The sequence below is a fragment of the Schistocerca cancellata genome, chromosome 5, assembly GCF_023864275.1.
Source record: "Schistocerca cancellata isolate TAMUIC-IGC-003103 chromosome 5, iqSchCanc2.1, whole genome shotgun sequence".
NCBI classification, from domain to species: domain Eukaryota; kingdom Metazoa; phylum Arthropoda; class Insecta; order Orthoptera; family Acrididae; genus Schistocerca; species Schistocerca cancellata.
In genome coordinates this window covers 154428594-154452973 of record NC_064630.1, presented here as the reverse complement: position 1 = coordinate 154452973, position 24380 = coordinate 154428594, and the positions used below count along the sequence as shown (strand labels likewise).

Below are 24380 nucleotides of genomic sequence, written 5' to 3'. Positions count from 1 at the left end.
GTGGTATGTTTCCGGACATGTCCGAAAGAACAGATACCATCATTGAACGTGCAGCTCGTTAAGATGAATTTACAATTTAATCAATACGATGAAATGAATAAGCTTAGCTGCATACAGGCGTTGATATACGTCAACAAGGACAGTTGAAAATGTGTGCCCCGACTGGAACTCGAACCTGGAATCTCCTTACCTGGCAGACGCTGAGCCACCAAGGACACACAGGATAATGCAACTGCAGGGATTTATTTCTGGCATGCCTCCTGTGAGGCCCACATTACCAACTTCTTGTCCCGCACTATATTCGTAGTCCCCCTGCCCATTACACTACTTACTCGCGGCTTTATCGATTCCCGTAAGAGTTAGGGCAATGTGTGTGCATCCGGTTCACTGGCCATTTGACCACCTACTGTGCGGCAAACAAATTGTGAACTATTTTGGCGGAACGGTATCAGCTTTAGAAGTTAGGTGTTTGTTTTCATTGACCACTAATGCATGGCATTACGTCAGTATCACTCAGTCACAGTTATTTAGTCATACAACCGTATTAAATATTACGGTGTTACGTCATACATTCACCTAAGTGAAAAGGCAATTCAAAAGCGTTTGGAGGTGTGTCATTGTAATGACGTTTCCCTGTTCAGAATGATTGTTCTAGTGGAGGTGTGTACTAAAGACATGGCAAAATCCAACTACAGCACATTGTTAAGGCATGTGTGAACATTTTTCAGTTTCGGTGCTCTTTTTTTAAGCCAGTAAACATCGCATGATAAAGTATCAGACTTCCTTAACAGCAGCACCGATCCACCACCACGTACCCGCGCTGCGCTCCAAGTCTCCGCAGTCTGTTCTACCACTTTGTAACGACCTACGAGATAGTCTGTATAGATGCAAGGTTACTGCAGACATGTGTTGAGATCCGGGTTAATTTAGCAAAGATTTGCTTTGTGTGTGGGGCTTTGCTGTGGCCACGCGGCAGTCAGGGTGTTATGTATAGTTGCTTATGGCTCACACTAATTGGAAGTATGTAAAAAAATTGAATAAGTTGCGGGCAACGAATGATTTAGTAACCTAAAGAATAAAAGCTGTAGTATATCAGGAACTGGATCGGGTCGGGAACGTTCTACTAAATAACCCTTCGAAAACCACTGCCATTATAAGAAAAATAAGTGTGGCATGCTAACTTTTATGGGAAAGACTGTCCTAGCAAAGGAGAATAAAATTAAGTGCCACATCTTTAAAGATACTTCAGCTGTCAACTGTTCTAGCCGATGGACGTTATTGATTACGTCTCGACCTCTATCGTTCTGCTGTGCAAGAGCGTCACGAAGCTAACTGAAGGCCTAACCTCGTGTGGCCGCTACAGTCCGTTGTTACACGTCATGTTGTCTTATGAAATCCAGACGTCTCTTTCCCCTCCATTTGTACTGAAATTAAGCAGAAGCAAACCTCAATGCCTTGTACTCCCCGTGCCTTGTACCGACGGCGAGAATTTGATAATGTCAGTGTCCACCTTAAAAAGGGGTGAGTGTGCAACACTAATCAAGGTAAGTGTCCACACAATTTATTGTTCCGTGGGACCAAATTAAGGAGAAATCTCCATGGTCATGGAACGAGTCAATACATGAAATTATAACACGATAGTAGAAACAGATAAAATGAAATATAAAAACATTCAGGCGACAAGTCTTAAGTTTAAATAAAGAAAATCAATGTAACACTGGAATTTGCTTAATTTTTTAGCTCTTCCAGGAGCTCCTCGACAGAATAGGAGTGAGCCATGAGGAAACTCTTCAGTTTAGACTTAAGTGTTTGGACTACTGCTAAGATTTGAGTTCTTGCGGTAGCTTATTGAAAATGGATGCAGCAGAATACTGCACTACTTTCTGCACAAGAGTCAAGGAAGTGCATTCCACATGCAGATTTGATTTCTGTCTAGTATTAACTGATTTAAAGCTGGTAACTCTTGGGAATATGCTAATATTGCTAACAAACGAAATTAAAGAAAATATATACTGTGAGGGCAATGTCAGAATTCCCAGACTATTGAATAGGGGTCGACAGATTCTCGAACTTTCACCACATATAGCTCGAACTGCCCGTTTTTGAGCCAAAAATACCCTTTTTTGAATCAGAAGAATTACCCCCAAAAATACCATACGACATATGCGTATGTCAATATGCTAAGTAGACTACTTTTCGTGTTGAATTCACGTATTTCAGATACTGTTCTAATGGTAAATAAAGCAGCATTTAGTTTCTGAACAAGATCCTGGACATGGGCTTTCCACAACAGCTTATCTATCCGAACGCCTAGGAACTTCAACTGTTCCGTCTCGCTTATAATATGCCCATTATGTCTGATCAAAACATCGGTTCTTGTTGAATTGTTAGTTAGAAACTACAAAAAAAATGAGTCTTACTGAGATTTAGCATCAAATTGTTTTCCGCAAGCCACGAACTTATTTCATGAACTACATTATTTGATACTGTTTCAATATTACACACAAGATCCTTCACTACGATGCTGGTGTCATCAGAAAAAAAAATATTTTTGCATCACCTGTAATATTAGAAGGCATATCATTGACATAAATAAACAGCGGTGGCCCCAGCACCGACCCTTGAGAAATGCCCCACTTAACAGTGCCTCATTGCGACTGAACATCACTACCACCAATCTGGAAGGAATGAGAGGAATTGGTATAAGATAACTTATGTCGAATGACTAGAACAGAAACATACAAAAGTTTTAGGAAGACGCTCGAGACCACAATATGACAGAGCCTTCAGCTGAAATATCGGACACACCACAGAGAAAGTGGGATTACATATCTGATACTGCTTTATGAACACGAATAAAGCCGCGAGGGACTTAATATCTCTCAGCTTCAAAGTGTGTGTACACAAATACAACAGTAGGCGGAGACAAGCATATTTATAGGAAAAACTAGTTACTTGTTTTAAGCAGTGACGAACATTTTCCCCTTAAAAACCATTTTAGCAACTACTGAGAATATCTAATGTTTGCACCACGAAGTATATGCCACGCCAATGAGCTTACAATTACAGGCTCCGTGGCCTGAAATTACTACGAGTAATGACGTTGCAGAAGTAAATACCTCTCTTCTCCAACAATTAGACTTACTTGCCAAAACTGGGCTCTTCTCATGGAAGGGTTCGACACCCCTATATCATTGTTCAAGAAAGATCGAAGACCGCTATGACAAGGAGTAAAGCATTCCCATTAATTTTTAAGACTGAACTATTTCCTGTTTGAGCAACGGATATACATTAACATATGTCATGTGCAACCTACAGTCCACAAAGAAATGTGGAAGATCTTGCTGTATCGCAGAAAAATGTCTGGAAGATTGAGTACAGGAAGGGAAATGGATCCAGCTGCAGAAAGTGGAACAGAATTACCTATAGGGTTCTATCACCACGAAACAGATTTGCAAATTCTTGAAGTACCCAGCATTCGCTTGGCGTCTTCCATTTACCAATATTGCACACTCAAGGTGGCTGAACTGTACACACTGGTCTAGCTTTAGAGGTTAAATTTACTCTGCCTACAGTTAGACATGTTTTACCTTCGGAGAACCGATACATGTATGTACGTCATGTTCACTACATGACGTTTGTGGGGTGGGGTGTTTCACACATTGAGTGAATAACTCGCTGCTCAATTTTTGTTTATTATAAACTTCATTAAAAATGCCATTTGGCTTTCTAAGTTTACAGCACCGGATAATATGCAATTGCTATTGTTAAAAGTTTTACCATGTAGAGCCATTAAAACCATAAATTTTTAGCTGAAGTATCTGTACTGACTGCGCTATATAGCCTGAAATTCCCAGTTGCGCCTTATCAAGGAGCGCTGACATCAGTCGTACCCTCTGCGACAGTGTCTTTTACTTGTTCCAGATGAGGTTCGACCACCGTTGGTTCCGCAGAAGACGCGGAGTCTTCCTTCTGCACTTCTGGGTCAGCTTTTTCTTTTGGATCCTCCACTGCTGCTGGCTGTGGCTCTACCGCAGTTTGAACTTCCACAGCTGGTGTCTCTGCTGCCTTCCGCTTGACTTCCAGAATCACTTTTCCGAAGTTCTCACGTCTGCATAGTTGCGTCATGCCTTCAGCCACCTGCAAGTATCCAAGTGTTACAGAGGAGACTTTTTCCTAGGATGTTCCTAAATACTTAGCACAGTGTACTCACTTTTTCGAAGGGCAGAACAGCGTGAATACATGGCTGTATTTTGGCACTGGAATACAGCTTAAATATTTCATTTAGAGATCGCTGCACTGCCTCCGGATGAAGGTCTAACCATATGCCAATGTTCACTCCTGCTATGTAGTAGTTTTTACCAACTACATCCGCAGAAGACACCGATCCGCTGTCCCATTTAGGTCGCATTAACCCCCATGATGTATATTTTGAGTATGTAACTGTGCTGTTCGACCCTGAAAAGAAGTCATTAACAAATTATGCTAGAAAAGCATACGGCAAAGAGCTGATACAAACGGGTTCACTAACCCGTTTGAGACACTATTCTACAAGAGAACCGTGCTGAGTAACAAGTGGCGTACAGTTACCAGGGCCGTTTATGAATGCTTGCAGCTGAACTACACCTAAGAAACATTGTACGCTTTCAATTTATTAGGAAGGAGATTATGCAGGAAAGTAAGACACGGGGCTATAATCAACTAGTTCCAAACAAGTGGACGCAGCAACGGCAACAATTTTCGTGCATGAAACAACACTACGGATGAAAAGAAGACCAACAGTCACTCATTTCGTTTGGTGTTATCGCCCAGTACTGACAGAACAACCTTTCTAGTATAGTCGCATTCAAAGATCTCATTTCATGCTCCAAATTGTTTACCTTTCCCGATTGATGTTAAAGCTGTTTGTATCTTCGTATCATCATTTCTTTTGCCTGGAGTCCCAACAATACAGAATTTTTCTTCACAAATTAACTTATCAGTAACATCGCATGCAATAAGAAATTGTCGAACGTAAACACAGTGTTGACCACTGACAGCTGTCGGTGACCCAGTATTTTACTTTATGTATTTCAAAGCAAATTTGGTTTTGCCTAGGAAATTCCACATCTCGTTGCGGCCATGAACATGCTTTAAACTGATCATAAGCCTGAGTAAGCAAAAATGGATCTAAAATTTGTTCAATGTTTTTTCAGAACTGCATGATGCTTCAGAGGTTTCATTTCGGAATCACAGCAGAAGTACCTACTCAAATTTACACTACAATAACTGAACGACAGGATCTTAGTCACATAGCAAAATCATTGTAGAAGTACCTCATATCCCTATCTGTCAAAAGCATCAGCTGCTATACTGAAGGGACCGGTATTATTTAAAAATGGTGATCAGGCGGAAACCACCGGTACTTGAAGGATTAAAGAGTCCTTGGGGAAAGGTTTGCAGAGTTCTGAAGAAGTTTTCAAAGCCCTAGTTAGACCAGTCTGACCAGTACCTGATACGACTGGTAGAAGAAACAATATCCAAAGGAAAGTAGCACGTTTCTTTGCAGGTTCGTGTAAGACAAAAGCATCAGAGTCTCAGTTCCCGTGGCAGACGCTGCAAGATGCTTACTGTTCAGATTCTAAGGGCGAACGTTCTTACAGGAGTTAACCAGTAAACTACTTCCTATGTATATCTTGATGGAAACTAAATGTAAAATTACGAAGGAGTTCACAAAGACTTACTAACAATCTTTCTGCCCACCCATCATTCGCGCCTAGGACAGCAACCTGGTAAATTTAGTACCCTGAGCCACACGCGGTAAGACGGCTAGCATAATATACTGCAGATGTTTCTGTAACATGCGGTTGCACTGAGTGACGTTGATCTCAACCTATTTAACCATCGAATGATATCTATTCGCTAATTTTGTCTCCGAAATAGTGGGTTTTTTATCGCCTGTACAGTAATTATGAACTCGTCAATATACAACAGATCCCACAAACAAATGGATATCAACAGAGCCAGAATGTTTTCTTCGAGAATCAGGCCAGAGAAACAATACGTTTTTCTTCACAAAATGCTTCTACGTGTCACGCCAAATACGACAGCCTTGTCCTGGACTGTGACATGAGGACACCAACACCGCCCTAACTTGACGGTACCAGAACCCTTCCCCAATTTGGGGGAGTGGGAGCCACGTTTGCTGCACAGTGGCTCCAGGAAATTATTGCTGCACTGAGCTGAAACGAATGCCGGCGGACATAATAGCAACATCACATACTTACCGAATTTTTTTTTTTTTTACAGATTGAGGAAGGTTAACACGGCTTTCCACCCTTATTGGACCACCGATTTCTACACTGGTTAGACTACGCCGTTGTTACCTTCGACTTCAAATTCTCTATTACAGTTTCCACCTATAATTTTGTAGTGGAAATTAGTGAAGATGTCTTGCTTATGCTGACGCCTGAACAATATCAGTATTGCATGTCATCACATGCTCCGTGGAGGCTACGTTACCACGTTATACTTATGAAGCTCTTCGGCGCTTAATGCAACGGTCGTAAGAAGAGTTCACAGCATTTTCTACACGAGTTGGTAGGACACGTTATCACAGATCAATTTCCTACTGAGCATACACTATTTTACAAGTTGATAAGTGCCCTGTTCAGCAGTACAGGATTTCAAATCCTATGTAGTGTGACGGCCCTTAATTGAATCGTCTATTAGACAAGTTTCCTTTGTCGCAGATTTAGTCTGTGGGTCTTATATAAATATGGACATATCCGAGTGGATGTAATTTAACCACTCACAGGACTTGCAATTTTCCACTAAAGTTACATCATTCTAAAACGATGGGTTGTAACAGTGCGGTAATTTTATTTCGTCCTGGACGGATACATCATGTTTATGACAGAAATATTAATACATTTAAAATCAAATTTTGTATAACTGTACCGTTTAGGAACCCCTTTATATTTTAGTGTTGACTACATGTTAGTATGCAAATGAAACTGAGCTTCGTAAAGTGAAGTAGAAATTTTATGCGTTTGAAACCTGAGAACGTTGATAATTAAGGGGACAAGAGACACTGAGCATCTGAAAGGTTAGATGAGAAAACCGGTCGATTGCAAACACCCTTACCAGTAGAAAGCTAATGTTAAGGAGATATCGACGGCATCTAACATTAGTTCACCTGGAGCCCAAAGTAACGGAATTACAATTACGGGAGCTTAATTATAATCCTAACAGATATTTGACCTAAGTTATGCAGACATGGAGAGAATGATAGAATGAAAGCAGTCTAAAGAGAAACGGTGTCCCCTTAGATTCCGTCCTAAGTTATGGAATTTCAGCTGCTCTTTGCCTGTATTGATAGTACTTTATCGTTACCTCAGCACACCCAACGTTATGCGATGCATTGTGTCATACCAGTAACAATTCACTTTTGTCGCCAAGATAATCACTAGCAACGTGTATTATTTGACATTAATACTATTGCAAGGAATTATTTAACTGATATTGTAAATACATTGTTTTACAACGGACCTGTACCATATCAGGAGATTAAGGAAAGAGTTCTGCCATTTGAGCTATTATATTCGGAAAAGGTATGACTTCTGTTAAATTTTTGGTGTCTTATGACATCACTACTCTTCATAGAATAGCTTCTAAAAGTAGCAACTGGCAACACGATTGTTATTAATATGTTCCTCTTTTTTGTACTTACCTAGCAGTACCAACTTTCCGAAAGGTTGGAGAATTTTTAAGCACTTCTCAAGATCGCTTCCACCATTGGTGTTTACCACGATATCAACACCTTCAGGGTAATGTTGCAATATTTCATTTTCATAGTTTTCATCATGACGGAATACCCGCTTTACGCCAAGAGAGCGGAGTTTTTCATGCTTTGATTCAGAAGCTGTTCCTACAACTTCGACATCGTCCACTGTCTGAGCAAGCTGGGTGAGTGCCGTGCCGACACCACCTGAAATGAGACGGATTTATATCGAAGTAACGAAGATACTAAAAACTGACTTCAGCGTCAGTGAGCTGAAGTAATGCAAGCTGAAGTAATGCGATTTACATCCAAATATTCCATACCGAAATCGCGAAGCTGATGTGTGAGTAATTCTGTACATTTAAGAGTCCTGCATATCTTATTTTAAAGTAAAATATTTCAGTTCACCAGGTCGCTTAGTCCATTAAACGTATTGTGATGAACGTTAATTCCCAATCTGTCGGCAACGCTTAAGACCATTTCTGAATACCACTAAAGTTATATGAATTATCACCAATTCTACTTACAATAACGCAGTCGCCTGCATCCTATGTACCTAGTTGTACTTCATCGAAGTATACCGTTAACATATGCTCAGGAATACTTAGAACAAGCTCTAACAAATTTTTGCTTAATACTGTTCCATGGGTGGACGCTAATTAGCGATTTAAATCGCTAAATAATTATCCGCAGTCAACCGCACTAATTTTTAAACAATGATCTTACAGAGTACTGGTGCAACTTGTCTAAAGGAGTTAACCCTAATGCTAAATTTACCACTTAAAATATTTTCTCTTAAAACGTCTTTCAAAACTAATTTCAATAGTTTCAATCTAATTTACTACAACGATCATTACACCATATAAACTGTCTGCATTTGCTGTGCCTATTCTTGTTTTAAAGGGTCTACTTAAGTTCAATTTTCGTAATTTGTCAGGCGGATTTATACTTTCCCAACACGTAACTCTGAACTAACATTTCCGCATTACCAGCCTGTTTCCATTAATTGTTTCAACCGCCCCATCTTGAATCCTGACTAATGACTGCTGCACTTCATAATTATTTTGTGGCTATAATCTACAGCTGCAATGTTTGGTAATGACAGGTGGTAGATTACACTACCGGTTATGATGAAATGAAAATTTCGGTGGCAGGCGAACGTGATGTACAACATGTCAAATTCGCACATAGTTTTATTTTGTGTCCTGGCAGTTTCAGCATGATCGCTGGCCACGTTTTCTACTGTGAGTCAACGAGAAAGAACTATACCGAATAGCTGAATCCCCTCCTTGTCCCAGTTAATTTATGCTCGACGTCATACGAGAATATCTCGTTCCACTGTTACGCTACGGTAGGTGTGTGTACGATCAAACGCAGCGACACCACCGCAATGAAAATGGTAGTACGCATGCCACCTAATGACTAAGTCATCGAAAATGGAATAAAAATATGCACTAGTATACGAGAATGAGCCTAGTGAAAATTGCATCACGTAATTAAAGTTTACCTGCGACCGACTGCATAAATACTTTGTCCGCGTTAGCAAGGCATCCGAATTCATACAGGCAGAAGTGGGCCACAACGAAGTTTAGACCAAGACTGACGGCATCTTTTAGGCTAATATCTTCCGGCAGCAGAAAGCCGTACTTGCGTTGGACGTGGACAACATGCCTAAACAGACCACCTTGCATTTGCAGACAGAGCACTTTCTGGCCCGCCTGTAACAGAATATCAGAACATTAGCTTTACTCCTAAAGCTTACAGAAATGCTGGAAAAAGCGTGTCTTACCTGCAGATCGGTGACTGCATTGCCCACACGTGTTACGATGCCGGAACATGATAACCGGGAACAGTCTGTTCCTTATTATACCCAACCGCAAGTAGTGGTCTGTGAAGTTCAGGCCACAGTAATGTACTTCAACCTCGACGTGGTCGTCGCAAATAGCTTTCTGCAGTGGCGCCTCTGTTACCTGCAACACGAATATGAAACTATTTCGAGCCTATCACGATTAAACATTCGTTTAAGCATTTGGATGTTCCGGGGTCTCAAATTCAGGTTATTTGCAGAAGTAGGAAAGCTTAGTACTACCTTGTCTATAAAGACGCAGCAAATACGTTTTCTGGAAGAATCAGTCAAGAAAATACGCAGCTAACATGTTAATACTGTTACTCTGTGGTTAGTGAACAGAAAGTTTCCTCAACTTCTCAGAGTCATTTTCTATGAAGACATTCGGAAACATTCAGTAATTCACTGTGCCTGACTGCAGGGAGATTATTGGCAAGCGGCGATGGAAATTGGGTTTGTGATTTAAGCAGATTAAGCTACGGCTCATTCATCGCAGCAGCAAACAAGTATCGTTATCTCCATTTTTACTGTATAGCTGTAAATGTTAGAAAAATCACACACTTGCCCGCACTTCATTTCGATACAAGAGGGTTCTCATTTTGAAGGTTAGTGAGAGGCTACGGTGATGAGATCTGAATGGACAGCATTTGAATAAAACTGGGGTAAACAGCATGGCAGGTCGTTGAGAAGGGAAGCTGTATTCTGAGTGTTAAGTCCTTGTATTTTTTACAAGTTATTACTAATACACCATGTCGCCAATTATACCACAATTTAAGTATTGCGTCTGAGGACGAACTATTTTGCTACAGCGCTGATTTACGCTTTTTCCTATTCGTTTTAAGGAGACAGTAACTCATTCAGAAGCAGAGTAGCGAGTCCATTTAGTATCTACGGTTCTTGAAAGGCAGCTAATTACATCAACTCGTATGTGGCAGAAGAAACATTTTACCATTTAAGTGAAATACGGTACGTTTGTTTACCTTTATTCTGCTGATACTGCCATGCGCTGTTAGTGTGACTGACGGTACCGGACGTGTGAAGTCAGTTGAACGAATCTGCAAACATTTTTCTTATACCACTATTTGCAAACAATTAAAAATATATTAATTATTTTATATTCGAACCGCCTGCAACTGAACGAAGGCGGTATTTGTTCTACCAGACGTTTCGCATCCAGTTATTAATGTATCAAAGGTCGTGATGTCCTACACAGCCACTGGGGAAAAATAAAACGCAAAATGCGTCGGCACAGCTAATACTGATTATTCGGTCCGAACCTAAAGACCGAGGTCCATAAACAAACATTTAAGAAATTCAAGTCAGCTTCAACACAGAATCTTAACCGTAGCGTATTTCTACATTAGATTTATCGTTAAAGTTTGTATGAAACTGCGTACTACCTTGGACAGTTCCACACCGACATTGGTGTTAAACTTTTGCAGGCGGCTCGAGACGCAGTTATATGGCCCCGTAGGATGTCTAGATACGAGTTCTACAGTCTACACTATGATTTTTGACTAGTACGTCAGCATTACACAACGTTAAGCCATCTAAGACATGTGGAGCTGCTAAATTAAATTATCCACAACGGAATGTTGCGGAAGCAACTAAATACCATCAATAAATAACTGATATTAAACTTCTCTGGCATAGTATTTTAAGTGAAAATTAAATATTCTGTATTGTTACATTCACGGTGCCTTACCACACTAGGCGCAGTAAACTGTAGAGGAAGCAGATCCATGGTTGCCGGTAATCACCTAGAAAAACAAACCAGTTGGCGTAAGAAATGGTGAAGAATTTATTACATACTGCGTATGAGCTTTGCAGCTCTGTTTTTCGGGCATAAACCCTGTTTGTTCCACCAATTTCGGTTTTATAAGGTTATGTACCATAGACTGTCCCAGAAACCGGGTTGAATTTTAGCTACCCAATGCGTGAAGGCGGGTTTTTAAGAGTCCCTTAACAGCAAGAGCATTACCCGCCGAAGGCACACCACGTTTGAATTGTCTATTTGCACATAAATATTATCCAGAACCATACGTCTACAACTAAATATAAACGACATGGTTTAAAGGTGACATGAACTGTCAAAGAACCTGAAGATGGGCCCCTTCGCTGAAATACATCGTGCATTTCCATAAAAATCACGGTTTGTGGCTGAAGGTGGTTGTCCTGCCTGATCAAAAAACAGTTACCAATATTTTAAAACTATGATCCAAAAAACAAGCCACACACAGTGGGTATCTGGGTAACTAGGTTATTCTTTCAGTTACAGAAATATCTATTTTAGTCTTATTTACTAGTTTTCCATCTCTGCGTTTCACGTTTTTGGTAAAATGTAATTTTGCACTAATACTAAGCGTGAACAAGATCGAGATCGCGTAGCAATGCGAAACAAAGCTATTTCTTCTTCCACTCAAATCTGTTTTATTCGTTTGTCCGTCATATTTCGTCAACATTTGCTAGAACGAGTCTTGAATTTTTAATGTGCTGCGTGAGAAACATTCGTGGTTTTCATATTAGAAAATACATCATTATAGCAGTACACATACTGCAATGTCGCAATGGGCTTTTGTGTGATGTACTAGTGTAGGGCATTCTATTTTATGTCTGAAGATTGTTCTGTACCACTTTAAAATGGCCACACGATCGTAACAATCTAGTCCTCCAATTAAAGAATAAAGCAGCCTAAAGAGAAGAAAGTGTTTCCTAATTTAGAAGACTTTGAGGTTCGTTAATTGTGAGGAAAATGAAGCCACGAATTGTGTGGCACAGTTCCGTTATCAGATATGAATACAGCCAGTTTTTAATTATCCATCACCGAGATAATCACATCAATGAATATTTCACTGCACAGCTATGGTATGGTATCGGAAAGCTGCCTAACAGAACACTGCGAGCTGAACCTGAATTCAAACCCAGCCCCTTGCATTTAACTACCGTAGCACGTAAAGAATTTACCAGAGAGCTTATATCGACGCGTCATTTAACATAAAGTCTGAGAATCTTAACTTTCTGTATCAGCACGATTCCAAAAGTCTGAGCAATTTGACTGATGACCCGGAACATTTACCGTTACTCCTCAACGCCTACTATTTTGGAGTATATTCAGTATTAACAAAAAGTAAACGCTTTCAGTAACTTTTACGGCTGTATTAAGATTACAGTAAAATATAGCCCTACATCATTTTACGCACTTCCAACCCAAAACACTAATCCAGTTTCTTAAGTCACCTCAAAATCACAAGGACTAGACTACACACTCCATCATAAGATTCCATCGTAATAAAACCAATACATTACGTTACATCGAAAATAATACTTACAATGGAACTGTGCACTAAGACGCAACTGCAGAAAAATTTTTCCGTGTGTGCCTTTATATGACGTGCAAAATGGGCGTGTCCGGACTACGATGATTCGACGACGGCCAGTCATGTGACGGAAAACTGAGTTTCCTACCAAAACAAGGCAACTGCCCTCTAGCGCAGAAGAAGTGAGCCAGGGTACAGCGGGGAATGTGCTGTCAACGGCCGTGTAGAAGATGCACCGATTCCGCTGTGATTGAACACGGAAATCTTACTGTATTTTTGCATCCACCTTCCATAGTGTTCTGTGATGTATCTGTTGCTTTAAAGAGCAGTAATCATCAAAAATGGATAACATCTGCAATCCTGTAACGAATATGTTTGTGCTTTTACGACTGAAGAATTTTACGGGAACTCTACGTTTAGAAATTTAATAATCATAGGGTGAAAGTTCTACAAGAAATGACAGGCTATATTTCACAGTTTTGATAGCGATAATTAATGTTAACCTGAATTCGACATTAAGCTGTTAGTTAGAGTAAATAATCTTCTTTTGGCTATGCAGATCTAAAACAACACTTTTTAGTTTACTAAAACAGTATATTGAGACTTTGTTGCTACTGTACAGTGCATCATACTAAGCTGTATGAGAGAATTTTACGTACTTGCGTAGTGCACTGTGTGTTAGGAACTGTGTCTCAATGAGAATATTCTTTATTTGAATAAAACATCTTGTTTGATTTCTGTCTGCCGAATGACGGTATGTTATCTGTTAGCCGAATGAAGTTGTCATTTTAACCAGGTAGCTTAAAGGTTGCCATACAGCTTATATCTTCCTTCAGCGTATATTTAGGATGTTCAAGTCAGATACTTGTGACATAGACTGATAATACTAGGAAAAAATTGAAACGGCGTATGATTCTCTATATAAGGACACATCGATATGGCTTGCAGATGTTCCAGATAATTCGAAGATGCAAAGATAGGATGACGTACTGCTTACTGCATCTGCCTAGTGAGCAGGAGACTCGAGTTCGAATCCCACCCTTGGTACATATTTGCATTCATCGCTTCAGTCTGCATTTAGGCCAACACACCGTAGGTGTTGGAGACTTGAAGTTTTATAGAACCATATATTTTCATTTCAGTATGGCTAATAGTTTCGTGGACCAAATCGGAGTAAAGTACTGTTTATTTCCCGCTTCGGGATATTTCGAGACTACCGCCATCAGCGGCTTGCTGTTGGAACGTATTTTTATCTGAGCTATTTTGTAGAAATTCCCTGTCGCACTTTATAAATTAGACGTGTGCTGCATTTGTTTAGTGGTCTATTATTTCACTGGCGGTACCCGTTCGATTGCAATAAGTAACACGTTTTATATGCATAAAAATCGTCTCTTCAGAAGAATGGGTTCTAGCGAAGTTAACGATACTAAGATCTACTTCTTCAGCAGGTGACGTCACGGGGCACACCGCTTTAATAAGTTTGTGGAGACTAGGAATGTTCCCATGCCATCAAAGTATCGATGGCTACCATATGAGTAGTAAAGTTGTACTCATAGGAGTATTCCCGAAGTATACAGCTACCAGTGTATCGGACCTTGGGGTAAGATAAGTTTTAGCCGCTAGAAAAAAATCTTGCTTTGTTTGAATTTCACAGGAAAAAAAGGAGAACACCACATTTTTGTGGGAGGTTTTGAAGCTCGTCACTCGTACGAATCGGTTTAGACTTAGCACACATGTACACTCTTTGACATAAAACTTGACCGGCGGCCGGCCGCTTCAGAGGCTAAATCCGCGCCGATCGCGACATGGGACAAAGAAACTGGCCAACTCGCTAATTCTCTAAGTCCGGTTATCTGCACAATCTGGCAACACTGTAGACTGCGGCACTTCCTGGAGGAAAACTTGTCCCAAGATAGAGAGACTCTAGGCTGATTACGCCTGTGGTCTAGCGGTAGCGTGCGTTGTTTCTGTTCATAATGTCAGTGGATCGAGAGCAGCTGGCATAAAATATTTTTATAGCCTCTTCTGTCTGAATGCTGAAGACGTGAATGTAATGGTAGCGCAGATTCAATCTATTTCGCTTTGTGACACACCGATATCAAAATTTTATCTAGTAACGATTTTGCGGCAGATTTCCTGCAGACTGTCCTCCTCTGGACGCCGTATGCGGCAAAGCTCCGGGATCCATTTGCTGGCTACTGGCAGCGGCCGTGGCGACAGCAGCGGCGCTGCACTCCCCCGTTCTTTATCGAAAGCGCCTGCTACCGCTCATCGCTTTTGATGATTTGAAACGCTTTATTATTAAATGTTGCTCCACAGAAAATTTCTACAATTTCCATTCACGCTCAAAAGCATAGGAGACAGACGCCCTGATTAGTAGGCGGGTAATCGGCAAGAGCTGAGTATGGCCCGAAATTAATTTTATAGACTGGGACGAAATTAAACCACCTCACTACATTCGATGAATTTATAAATGCTTCATACCTCGTTTCTTTTCCTTTCAAACTTAATTATTTGTGCAACTTTTGGTCAATGATTGGATGTTTTCGTCAAGCCAGAGTGAGCGTCTGTGGTGTAAAATGTATTACAGTTCTTGTTTCATTCCTTATGGTAAGTCTATGCGATAAACTGTGTGAATACCTTGCAATGCATGCTCTGTAACAGTGCAGGCACACTGCACATTTGGAGTTCCATGTATGGGTTCATGAAGTATTTATTGTTGATCGGAAGTGATAGTTAATGTCATCAGATTTAAACCAGAAAAATTTGTCGTTTTGAAGGTTTCAGAGAACGGAAAGGAATTGCTAACGCCGGTGTTAGAAAACGTCTACAGTTAAACGCTATTGCAAAAATTTAGAAGATGTGAACTATATTAATGAACATGTGCACTTCATAAACAACCTTCTGACATGTTAGACCTATATGACGAACAAAGCTCAAATTTATATCGTTGACAGTCGGTTTGAGTCTTTTCAGGACCTATTTTACAGTGAAGCACCTTGGAATTTGCAAAGCAGAAATCCATGATATTAACTTAATTTACTAAGTCGAAATCGGACAAAGATTGATGTTTAAAGGCATTCTTCAGATTTCGCATAAGAAATGTTTACTAGCAGTTTGCAACTCCATTAATTAAAATGGAAAATAAAATGTTTTAGTCAGCGGCTTCTACCGTGATTCGAACTTATAGTACAAGCACTGCAACGCACAAGGGAACCTCTGTGCTAACGACACACTGGCGGCCAGAGGCGGACTATAGTCACTGCGATGTTGCCTGAGCCTCAAAACGCAACCTTAAACACAGAAACAGAGGAGGTGGAGATTACTGTTTTAACGTCCCGTCGACAACGATGTCATTAGAGACGGATCACAAGCTCGGATTAGGGAAGGATGGGGAAGGAAATCGGCCGTGCCCTTCCTAAGGAACCATCCCGGCATTTGCCTGAAGCGATTTAGGGAAATCATTGAAAACCTAAATCAGGATGGCCGGGCGCGGGATTGCACCATCGTCCTCCCGAATGCACACACAAACAGGTGTTACTTATGTGAAGAACGCCGTTCTTGGAGTCCAGAAATTAAATATACTTTCTAATTGTGTCATCTTGCAGTGGATTATATCGTACGAGTCTTCGATGTGGAAAACGAATGTTAAGTGAATTTAGCGAGGTAACGCCGACCTACACCCGGAAGTAAATGCACTATCAGAGTGTTGACAAATACTTGCTACGACGCTGCCATTTCTCGGCTCTCTGACGAGGCAGCTCTTCAGCGAAATGCTTGCCGTGATTCTCCGATACGGTTCTTCAGAGTGGAGACGCGCGCGCACGTTTGGTTTTTATGCGGCGTTCTCCCCTGGTGGTTTCTGACGTCGCCTTGTGGGCTATGTATACATATGAGACATTCAATTATCATTAATCCAGAATGATACAAGTTTCAGCTTCCGGCGTGGAAGAAGGCTGTTGACGCCGACATTATATCATTTCAACGTAGGGAAAGCAAAACGGATCATTCAATGTTTCTCATTCAACATAAAGCATGTGAGATAAATTTCCGTAACGTTCATAATCATCTAAAAATACAAACGAAGTAAAAATACACCGGAATCTTATTCGAATTGAATATAATGTAAGATACCAAACGCTTTGCACCTCGATGTCGAATTTGTCCACTTGCAATCGTTTGCAGCATGCACATAGATTGTCATGATTACCACGAGAATGAAGAAATATGTTGGTAAGGATGGAAGCAAGAAGAGACGCAGTCAACAAATATTCTATTCCTCATGGCATTCATTTCATTTGACACGTAAGAAGAGGTAAAGCGGGAATTTACTTTCGTTAACACGAAAGATATGCCGCACATATTGATAACGAGGAAGTCTGCGTCTTCATACGTTTCCTCCTTGAAATCTGTATGCTCTATTATATACTAAGTAGCCCGATCATTGTTTCAGTAATGTGACCCTCTTGTTTGACCCCGTAACGATGAACAGATTCCAAATGCATGTCTCTGCGTGAAAGTAGCTGTTCGAACCCTTCCTGGGTTGTTTTTTGTGTTTTATTGCTTGGAATTCCTGAAGCAGACCACTGTGCCTTCCCCCCTCGTGGGTTAGGTCTCAAAACTAAACCGCTTTGTGTCCAATGGCATAATTTATTCATACAGCATCAGCATAAGACTCTTGCGAGTGAGAGAATGACAATAACAATCGTAACAAGAACAAGCAAATAATGAATGATGTTTATTCCAACGCAGAACGAGAATGGCTTTAAATATAAAAATCTATATCTATATCCATATCTATTGATCTTTGAGTTGGCACAATGAAAATATATTCTTAGCATTTAGTTCTGGATGTTTGCAGAGAAAAGGAAAAGTCGGTACTTCTCGCTAGTGTAATATAATGTGAACCAGCAACTACCCTTTCCTTAGAACACGACTCAAGCAGGTCCTCAAGTAGGCACTGCTGCACTCTGTTCCCTGACATTGCTCTGATGACGGTTAATGCAGATAGTTCCGATTATGAAATACAAAACGTATTGCAGGTTAGTTCCTAGGATAGTAACATTAAATTTGCGTTGTAGACGGCACATGAACGTGACGACTATCCATATTACTCATCAATATAAAAAGACAATATTTTGGGAATTTAACAGGATTACTCAAAATGAATTCTGAAATTGGGTGACTGACCGCACAGGTGCTAAACGTCGTCAAGAGTATACGATGTCCTAATCGCATTAGGAATATGAAGATCGTCTTCGACAGCTCGCAACTTTCACATTGCTATCCCCACCCTACTCCAGACAGCTCTCGGTGGAGTTGCACTACGTTGCCGATGTTATGGAAGGCCTTCAAACCGACAACAGACCACATATTGAAAAATACAAGCGAATTCTCTTGCAGCGTAAGCTCATTGTAACTAATCTAAAAATTATTGGAGAGGAACATTGTCCTATTCAAAAAAGTAAAATGTTACACACTGTTGACGTCAAACGGACATTATCTATGTCCTGTCTTGTGTCCTACTCATCTATAATATCAAGTGTACTATGAAAATGATTATATATAATGGATTATAAGGTAATGCATTGATACCAGATGGTGGGGGCCGGCCGATGTGGCCGTGCGGTTCTAGGCGCTTCAGTCTGGAACCGCGTGACCGCTACGGTCGCAGGTTCGAATCCTGTCTCGGGCATGGATGTGTGTGATGTCCTTAGGTTAGTTAGGTTTAAGTAGTTCTAAGTTCTAGGGGACTGATGACCTTAGAAGTTAAGTCCCATGGTGCTCAGAGCCATTTGATCTATTTACCACAAAATGACATTAAAAATTTAAGTTATTCACGAGCAGCTAGTTGAGAATATGTATGAACATTAAATGACACGACGAACCGTCATGTTCTGCATATGGATTCAAACCCAGCTCATGCAGACTAAGCAAAGATTTCGTGACTGACGGAAACTAACAGTCATTCCTGATCAGGCATACAGAGAGTGATATACCTCGATTTTAGACAGTATCAGTTAGCAAATATCAACTTTAAATTGCATAACGCAAACATTTTTAACAGACGCGAATTCCTACCCAGCATCTATTGTCCCTGTTAACGAACTACGAGAGATGTTAAATATTGCTTCTTCACAAGTAACTTACTTGAAATGCCGTGAGGTAAAGCTGTGTGTTGGACACGGATTCGAACCCGGAACCTAATCGGATTGCTATCGAAGCACAGTCAAATGTGACATATCGGAATTTCGCGGCAGTAACTAGATGTTATAACTGAAATGACGAGACGAAAAATTAATTTTTTCCTTCCCAGGACTCCAACCCGGCACCTATCGCTGTTATATTCTAGAGAAAACTAACGTTAAATATGGGTTTGTTGCACCAGCAGTGACATGTGAGCATGTTTGAACTGAAATAATATGACGAAGAGTTCAGCGCTCACTGGGAATAGAGCCCCACACATATCGTTGTTGACTACACACAAAGAGACGTCAGCTACCGAATTTTTCTCCACCAGCTGCTCAGAATAGCATCTTGAACTTACAGTCATCTCGCAAATAGTTCTGTGTCTCACTGGAAGTTAAAAACGTCAGATATCGTTAGCGTGACAGCGAATGAAAATACATTAAAAATCAAAATTATTATCCACCAGCAGACAGGTGTTCTCATGCTAGAGCTTGATAATACATAATTAAATCTTTAGTGCCGGGCCAGGATTCGATCCCATTCACGCATAATATGTGAAGGTGTTGAGGAATCTGCAGTTTTGAACAAACAACAAATTGTAGCCGAGCTGTATTGCCACGAAGGGATCAAATTCCGCGTTAAGGGCGGTCTGAGTTGCATTCCCAGTTCAGAACCAATTTTATCGACATACAGAAGCTCAAATAAAAGATGGAATAAGTGTCCTGTGACCATACATAGCGTTTGTGTCGTCACTTGAAATAAATAACTAGTATAAGAAAGGTTACTGGTGGTAGAGTTTCTACATGTCGCCACTCCAGACTTTATTGTGGTTCAACCTACCGTCTACTTGGTAAAGAAGGAATATCATCTTTAATGTGAATTTTCTGACCACGCAGCCATTATATCTCCTTCACTTGGTGTAGCCAGGAGAGAATGGAATCTGTCTCTCCCTATCTAAAATCATTGACAGAAGTGGGAATCGAACCCAGACCATAGGTATAACAACCTACCATCCGTCCAACAGACCACGAAATCCTCTTCTCTGCGAGTCATTTTTCTATCGTAACGCAGTTGTGCCACACTGGATGAGAATTCTGACACACAGGCTCCCTGTAGTAATTTGCAGCATGTTCAGTAAATTCATTTACTTGGTTGACCGAATCACCATGAACTAGCTGCCTCGGCTACCCAGTGCATACATTCGACTATTTTGTAATCACAGAAATAAAATCACGTTACTGCCACCTACACACAACTGCCAACATTGTAGGATGCAGAAGTTTAAATAAGAAGTGTTCCTTTTCACTTGAGCTATTCTATTGCGCTATCTGTTACTAGAAAACGTCGTTCAGTCCAAAAGAAAAGCTGTAACTGTTTGTCTCTCAGAAGTCAAGACATGGCCATATGCATAATCTCACAGTGCTGTGGATTCCAATAGTTCTGAAGGAATAGTTGCCGCGCTCTGGAGCTGTTGTAGTTCCGTGTCAGCTTGTAGCATAGATAAGATGTCGCGAGTTCGAATACATTCAGTGCTACATTTTTTAAAACGCAATTCTGCTCTCTGCTGAAGTTATCAATCTAATGGAACTTTGAACAAATTCCCTTCACTTCTCAACCCAAAGTAGTCGCATGTGGAAAAAGGACTAACTACTGTGACATTTTGTCCTATTCAGGTTTAATAGACAGCAGGCAGCAGATGCATCTCGAAGATGTGCAGGGAGAGCGCATCGTGCCATAATATGTCAGAAAAGTATTTTCTACATTAGCCGTCGTGTGGTAGTGATATTTTATTCTTCTTCAAACTTTGATTGACAGCTTTAACTCAGAACAAATTTTCTACATGCATGTAATCAATAAACTGCATGTGCATTGTCAAACTGTCATAGGTAACATCAGAGAATTCGCATATATCGTTGATGATTAATTTCTCTCTCATGTTTACTATTGTTTTAACAACACTAAAGGAAACCTTACGAAAATTGTGCACTGTATTATAAGAAATGAAATAAAACTAACGATGATAACCTTACGACGAAAGTATCTGTACACAAGCATGCCTCTATCGACACGAATTAGTAAAATACTACTCACTTAGATTTTGATAGGGTCTGTGTTTAATTGGTATGCTGTGTCATACTCAAGAGGTATGCAAATGTGGCATTTCATAAATATAGTTACGTATTCCTAGAAACCCAAAATTCGCTTGTCAGCAGCGGAAAGAGGCGTTACCTGTTGTGCAGCATTGTAAGTTTTTCAACATTGCACTATGAGCTGAAAGCATTTTCTTGCGATTTCCGTATTGATGTTTGATCTGACTGCTTGTAGCTCTTTCACAGAAGGGATAAAAACGTTTCAGTCAGTGAGACTGGAACTGCGAACCGTAACAGACGCTGTTACACAGGTCAGCACGTTACCACAGAGCTGGCGAGGGGGTATGGGTCTCAGCTTCCTATTACGACGGCAATAGTAACTAGAACTCGTAAACCGCTATTTAAAGGTCGAGATTAGTTGCGATTTCCACCTGCAACGACTTTCTTGGGCTGAAAACCGTAAATTTTCAATCTTTTGTTACCCTTCAAGCTATAATAACTCAGATTATTCAATGGAAATGGCAGGTAAAATCAAGTGAACTTTGAGGCTTAATTCCGTGCACACCAGGAAGTAACTCGTCGATCACAGAGTTGCCAAACATACGTTGCCTTGTTGCCAAATCTCAGTTACAGTACCAGCAGGAAGAAGACGAACCGATGTGATCCTACAGCGGTCTGGGAAGTGACCATAGCTGGTGTCTCCAAGTCGCGGCTGCTACGGCCTGGAATACGTAATGCGTCTGATTCGCTTTCTGTAACTAGGTTTAGGGACTGGAGCGTAGTTACTAATAATACTCAGAACTGACTGCAAACTGAGCATCATAAATCAGTAACTCTCATTGTTGTTTTTATATTTCTTTCGTAAGTGCACTCAAAACTAAGAAAGTCATTCACAGGCGTTTTCGTGCCTCGCCGATAGTCGAGCAGAACATACAAATAAAAATAAAAAAGAATGTGTGTGTGTGTGTGTGTGTGTGTGTGAGAGAGAGAGAGAGAGAGAGAGAGAGAGAGAGAGAGAAATAAAAAGCAATGAGAGAGTGTGTAAAAAATTGTTGTAAAGAAATTGAATCATGGTATTTAAAGAAATCTTTCATTAAAATGACACGTTCCACATCATTACGAAATGTCGTATTCATGATCTATGGAACAAGAGTTAATCTAATGTAATGTAATCTAATCTAATCACATCATATTGATTATTAGCCATGAAGAGTCATGAACTACCGAAAGTTTTGCCAATACCAGTAACCAAATCTAAACTTGAAAATAAAAGACGACAATTTTTGTAATAAACCGTGACTCCTATCAAGACCCTTTCATCCCTGTTATCTAACCACGAAAGATGTCTGATATACCTCCATTCTGAAGTAACAAAGTGTGCATGCATTTAAAGATGAAGTGCATGATGTGAAGTTCTGTGACGGAGATACGAACCCAACACGTAATCCGATTGTTAACTAAGAAAAATCAAATGTTACGTATCGGTTTTTCTTACGAGCCGCTAGGTGTCTGAATCTAAAATAAGGATACAAACTTTTGTGCCTAAGCGACAATCGAACTGCACACCTACCGCGCATCCACGAATATAGCTTAAGTATCAGTTGCTTACTCATGAACAGTAAGATGTGTGCGTGTTTGACCAGAAATAACGACACCTGTTGCGATTGTTGGCAACACATGAACAGACATTGAAATTGCGCGTTAATTTTCACTAGCAGGTGGGTGTGCACTTGATAAAGCTAGAAATGAAATTATGAATATTTTTGTACTGGATCAGGTTTCAGACCCACATACTTACCTTTGGAAGAGAGCTAGAGAAGATTGCAGTCTTGGGAACAGGAACGAAATGACTGAACTATACTGTTCCGAGAGATTCAGATCCTCGAAAGAGGAGATACGAATTCGAATCACAGTCCAGCACCAAATTTTTAAACGTCTCTAGTTCAATCAAGTACAAGTAAAATAAGAGCCCTGTCCCTTTAAATGGCTATCGGTTCATCAAATAAAATAAAATTTCCTAATGTAAGTAAGTTTACTGGCGACTTTATTTCTGTTTACCATGACTTCCGCTTTGTCATTTCCCAACGAAAACTGGCTCTGCTCAGTTGGTTATGAAGGAACGTGATGTTTAATGCGGATTCTGGATTATAACGTCTTTCTCTTGAGGTTACCAGAGGTAAAATAAATCTGTTTGTGCCTCTTAAAAGTAAATGCCTGAACCCACGCATTGCACCTGTGATAGCTCGTTCCACCAGACCATTGTGGCCATATTACCCAGCCCCAGGAGTGTGCTGTAACGGATGATGTGCTTAGCTTACAAAATTAGTCACGGTGGAAAAAATGCGAGTCTATTAAATGGTCAAGTAGAAGCAAGCTTCTGACGCAGAGATTATGCTATTCTCATGTCAGCAGGATGTAAAGACTCTTCTAGGCATCATAGGCTGGATGTGAAGCCATTTTGATTTTTCACAAATCCAGCAAATTTCTTAGTTCGAGAAAATCCACTGTGAAGTGTGAAGTTGCCGGATAATTCGATTATTACTGTTATTATTAATATCATTTTATTCGTACCGCTGATGGAACACGACCGTAGTCTTGAGGTAAAACGCGAGACCAGCTAATATGACGTCTGGCGACCGAAAGCACATATCGACAGAATTTTTATCGCCCCTTTCCTCTCGGTGCTGAAGCTATGAGTGTAATTCAAGCGAATCTACAATATCATATTAGCTGGTCTCGCGTTTAACCTCAAGACTACGGTCGTAGTCTAGAGTAATGTACTAAGACTGGTGTCAAGACTTCCTCTGGGAAGTGCCGCAGTCTACATGTTGCTAGATCGAGCATATTGCCAGACATAGAATTCTGAGAGGAGCATGACTGTATTGTCCACCTTACGTGAACGACTCGGCGGTCAATTTTTTGGTCTGAGACTGTATCTGCAACACATATTGCTCGCTTAAGACCCAGAAGAATTTAAAAAAAAAGTAGTTTATGAGAGCAACGTTAACCATAGCGTTCGAAGTATTCATAGTATTGTATACGTGTGTGTAAACGCCTTCCAGTGACCACTCAAGAAAGACAAGGATACACAGTCTAGCTTCAATATTATAAATACGCCTCAGTTTGTGGATGAACTCAGACTTAAGTTGATAATAATTTTGAAAATATAGCAGCAC

At 40.4% G+C, this 24380-nt stretch overlaps 1 protein-coding gene across 6 annotated transcripts in view; it reads right to left on the bottom strand.

Annotated features, from left to right (window-relative positions):
* Positions 1-3747: 3747 nt before the first annotated feature.
* The window catches only part of LOC126187868 (synaptic vesicle membrane protein VAT-1 homolog), a 112642-nt gene continuing 92009 nt past the window's right edge, over positions 3748-24380 (bottom strand). For 5 of the 6 annotated variants that reach the window (XM_049929191.1, XM_049929193.1, XM_049929194.1 and 2 more), the window contains 2 exons: positions 4214-4458; positions 3748-4140 (listed from right to left, as the gene is read on the bottom strand). In XM_049929191.1, coding sequence (XP_049785148.1) covers positions 3868-4140; positions 4214-4458 — 518 coding nt within the window. In that variant the 3' untranslated portion in view covers positions 3748-3867. The remainder of the gene's footprint in view (positions 4141-4213; positions 4459-24380) is intronic. The other variant, XM_049929192.1, reaches the window with a different exon arrangement.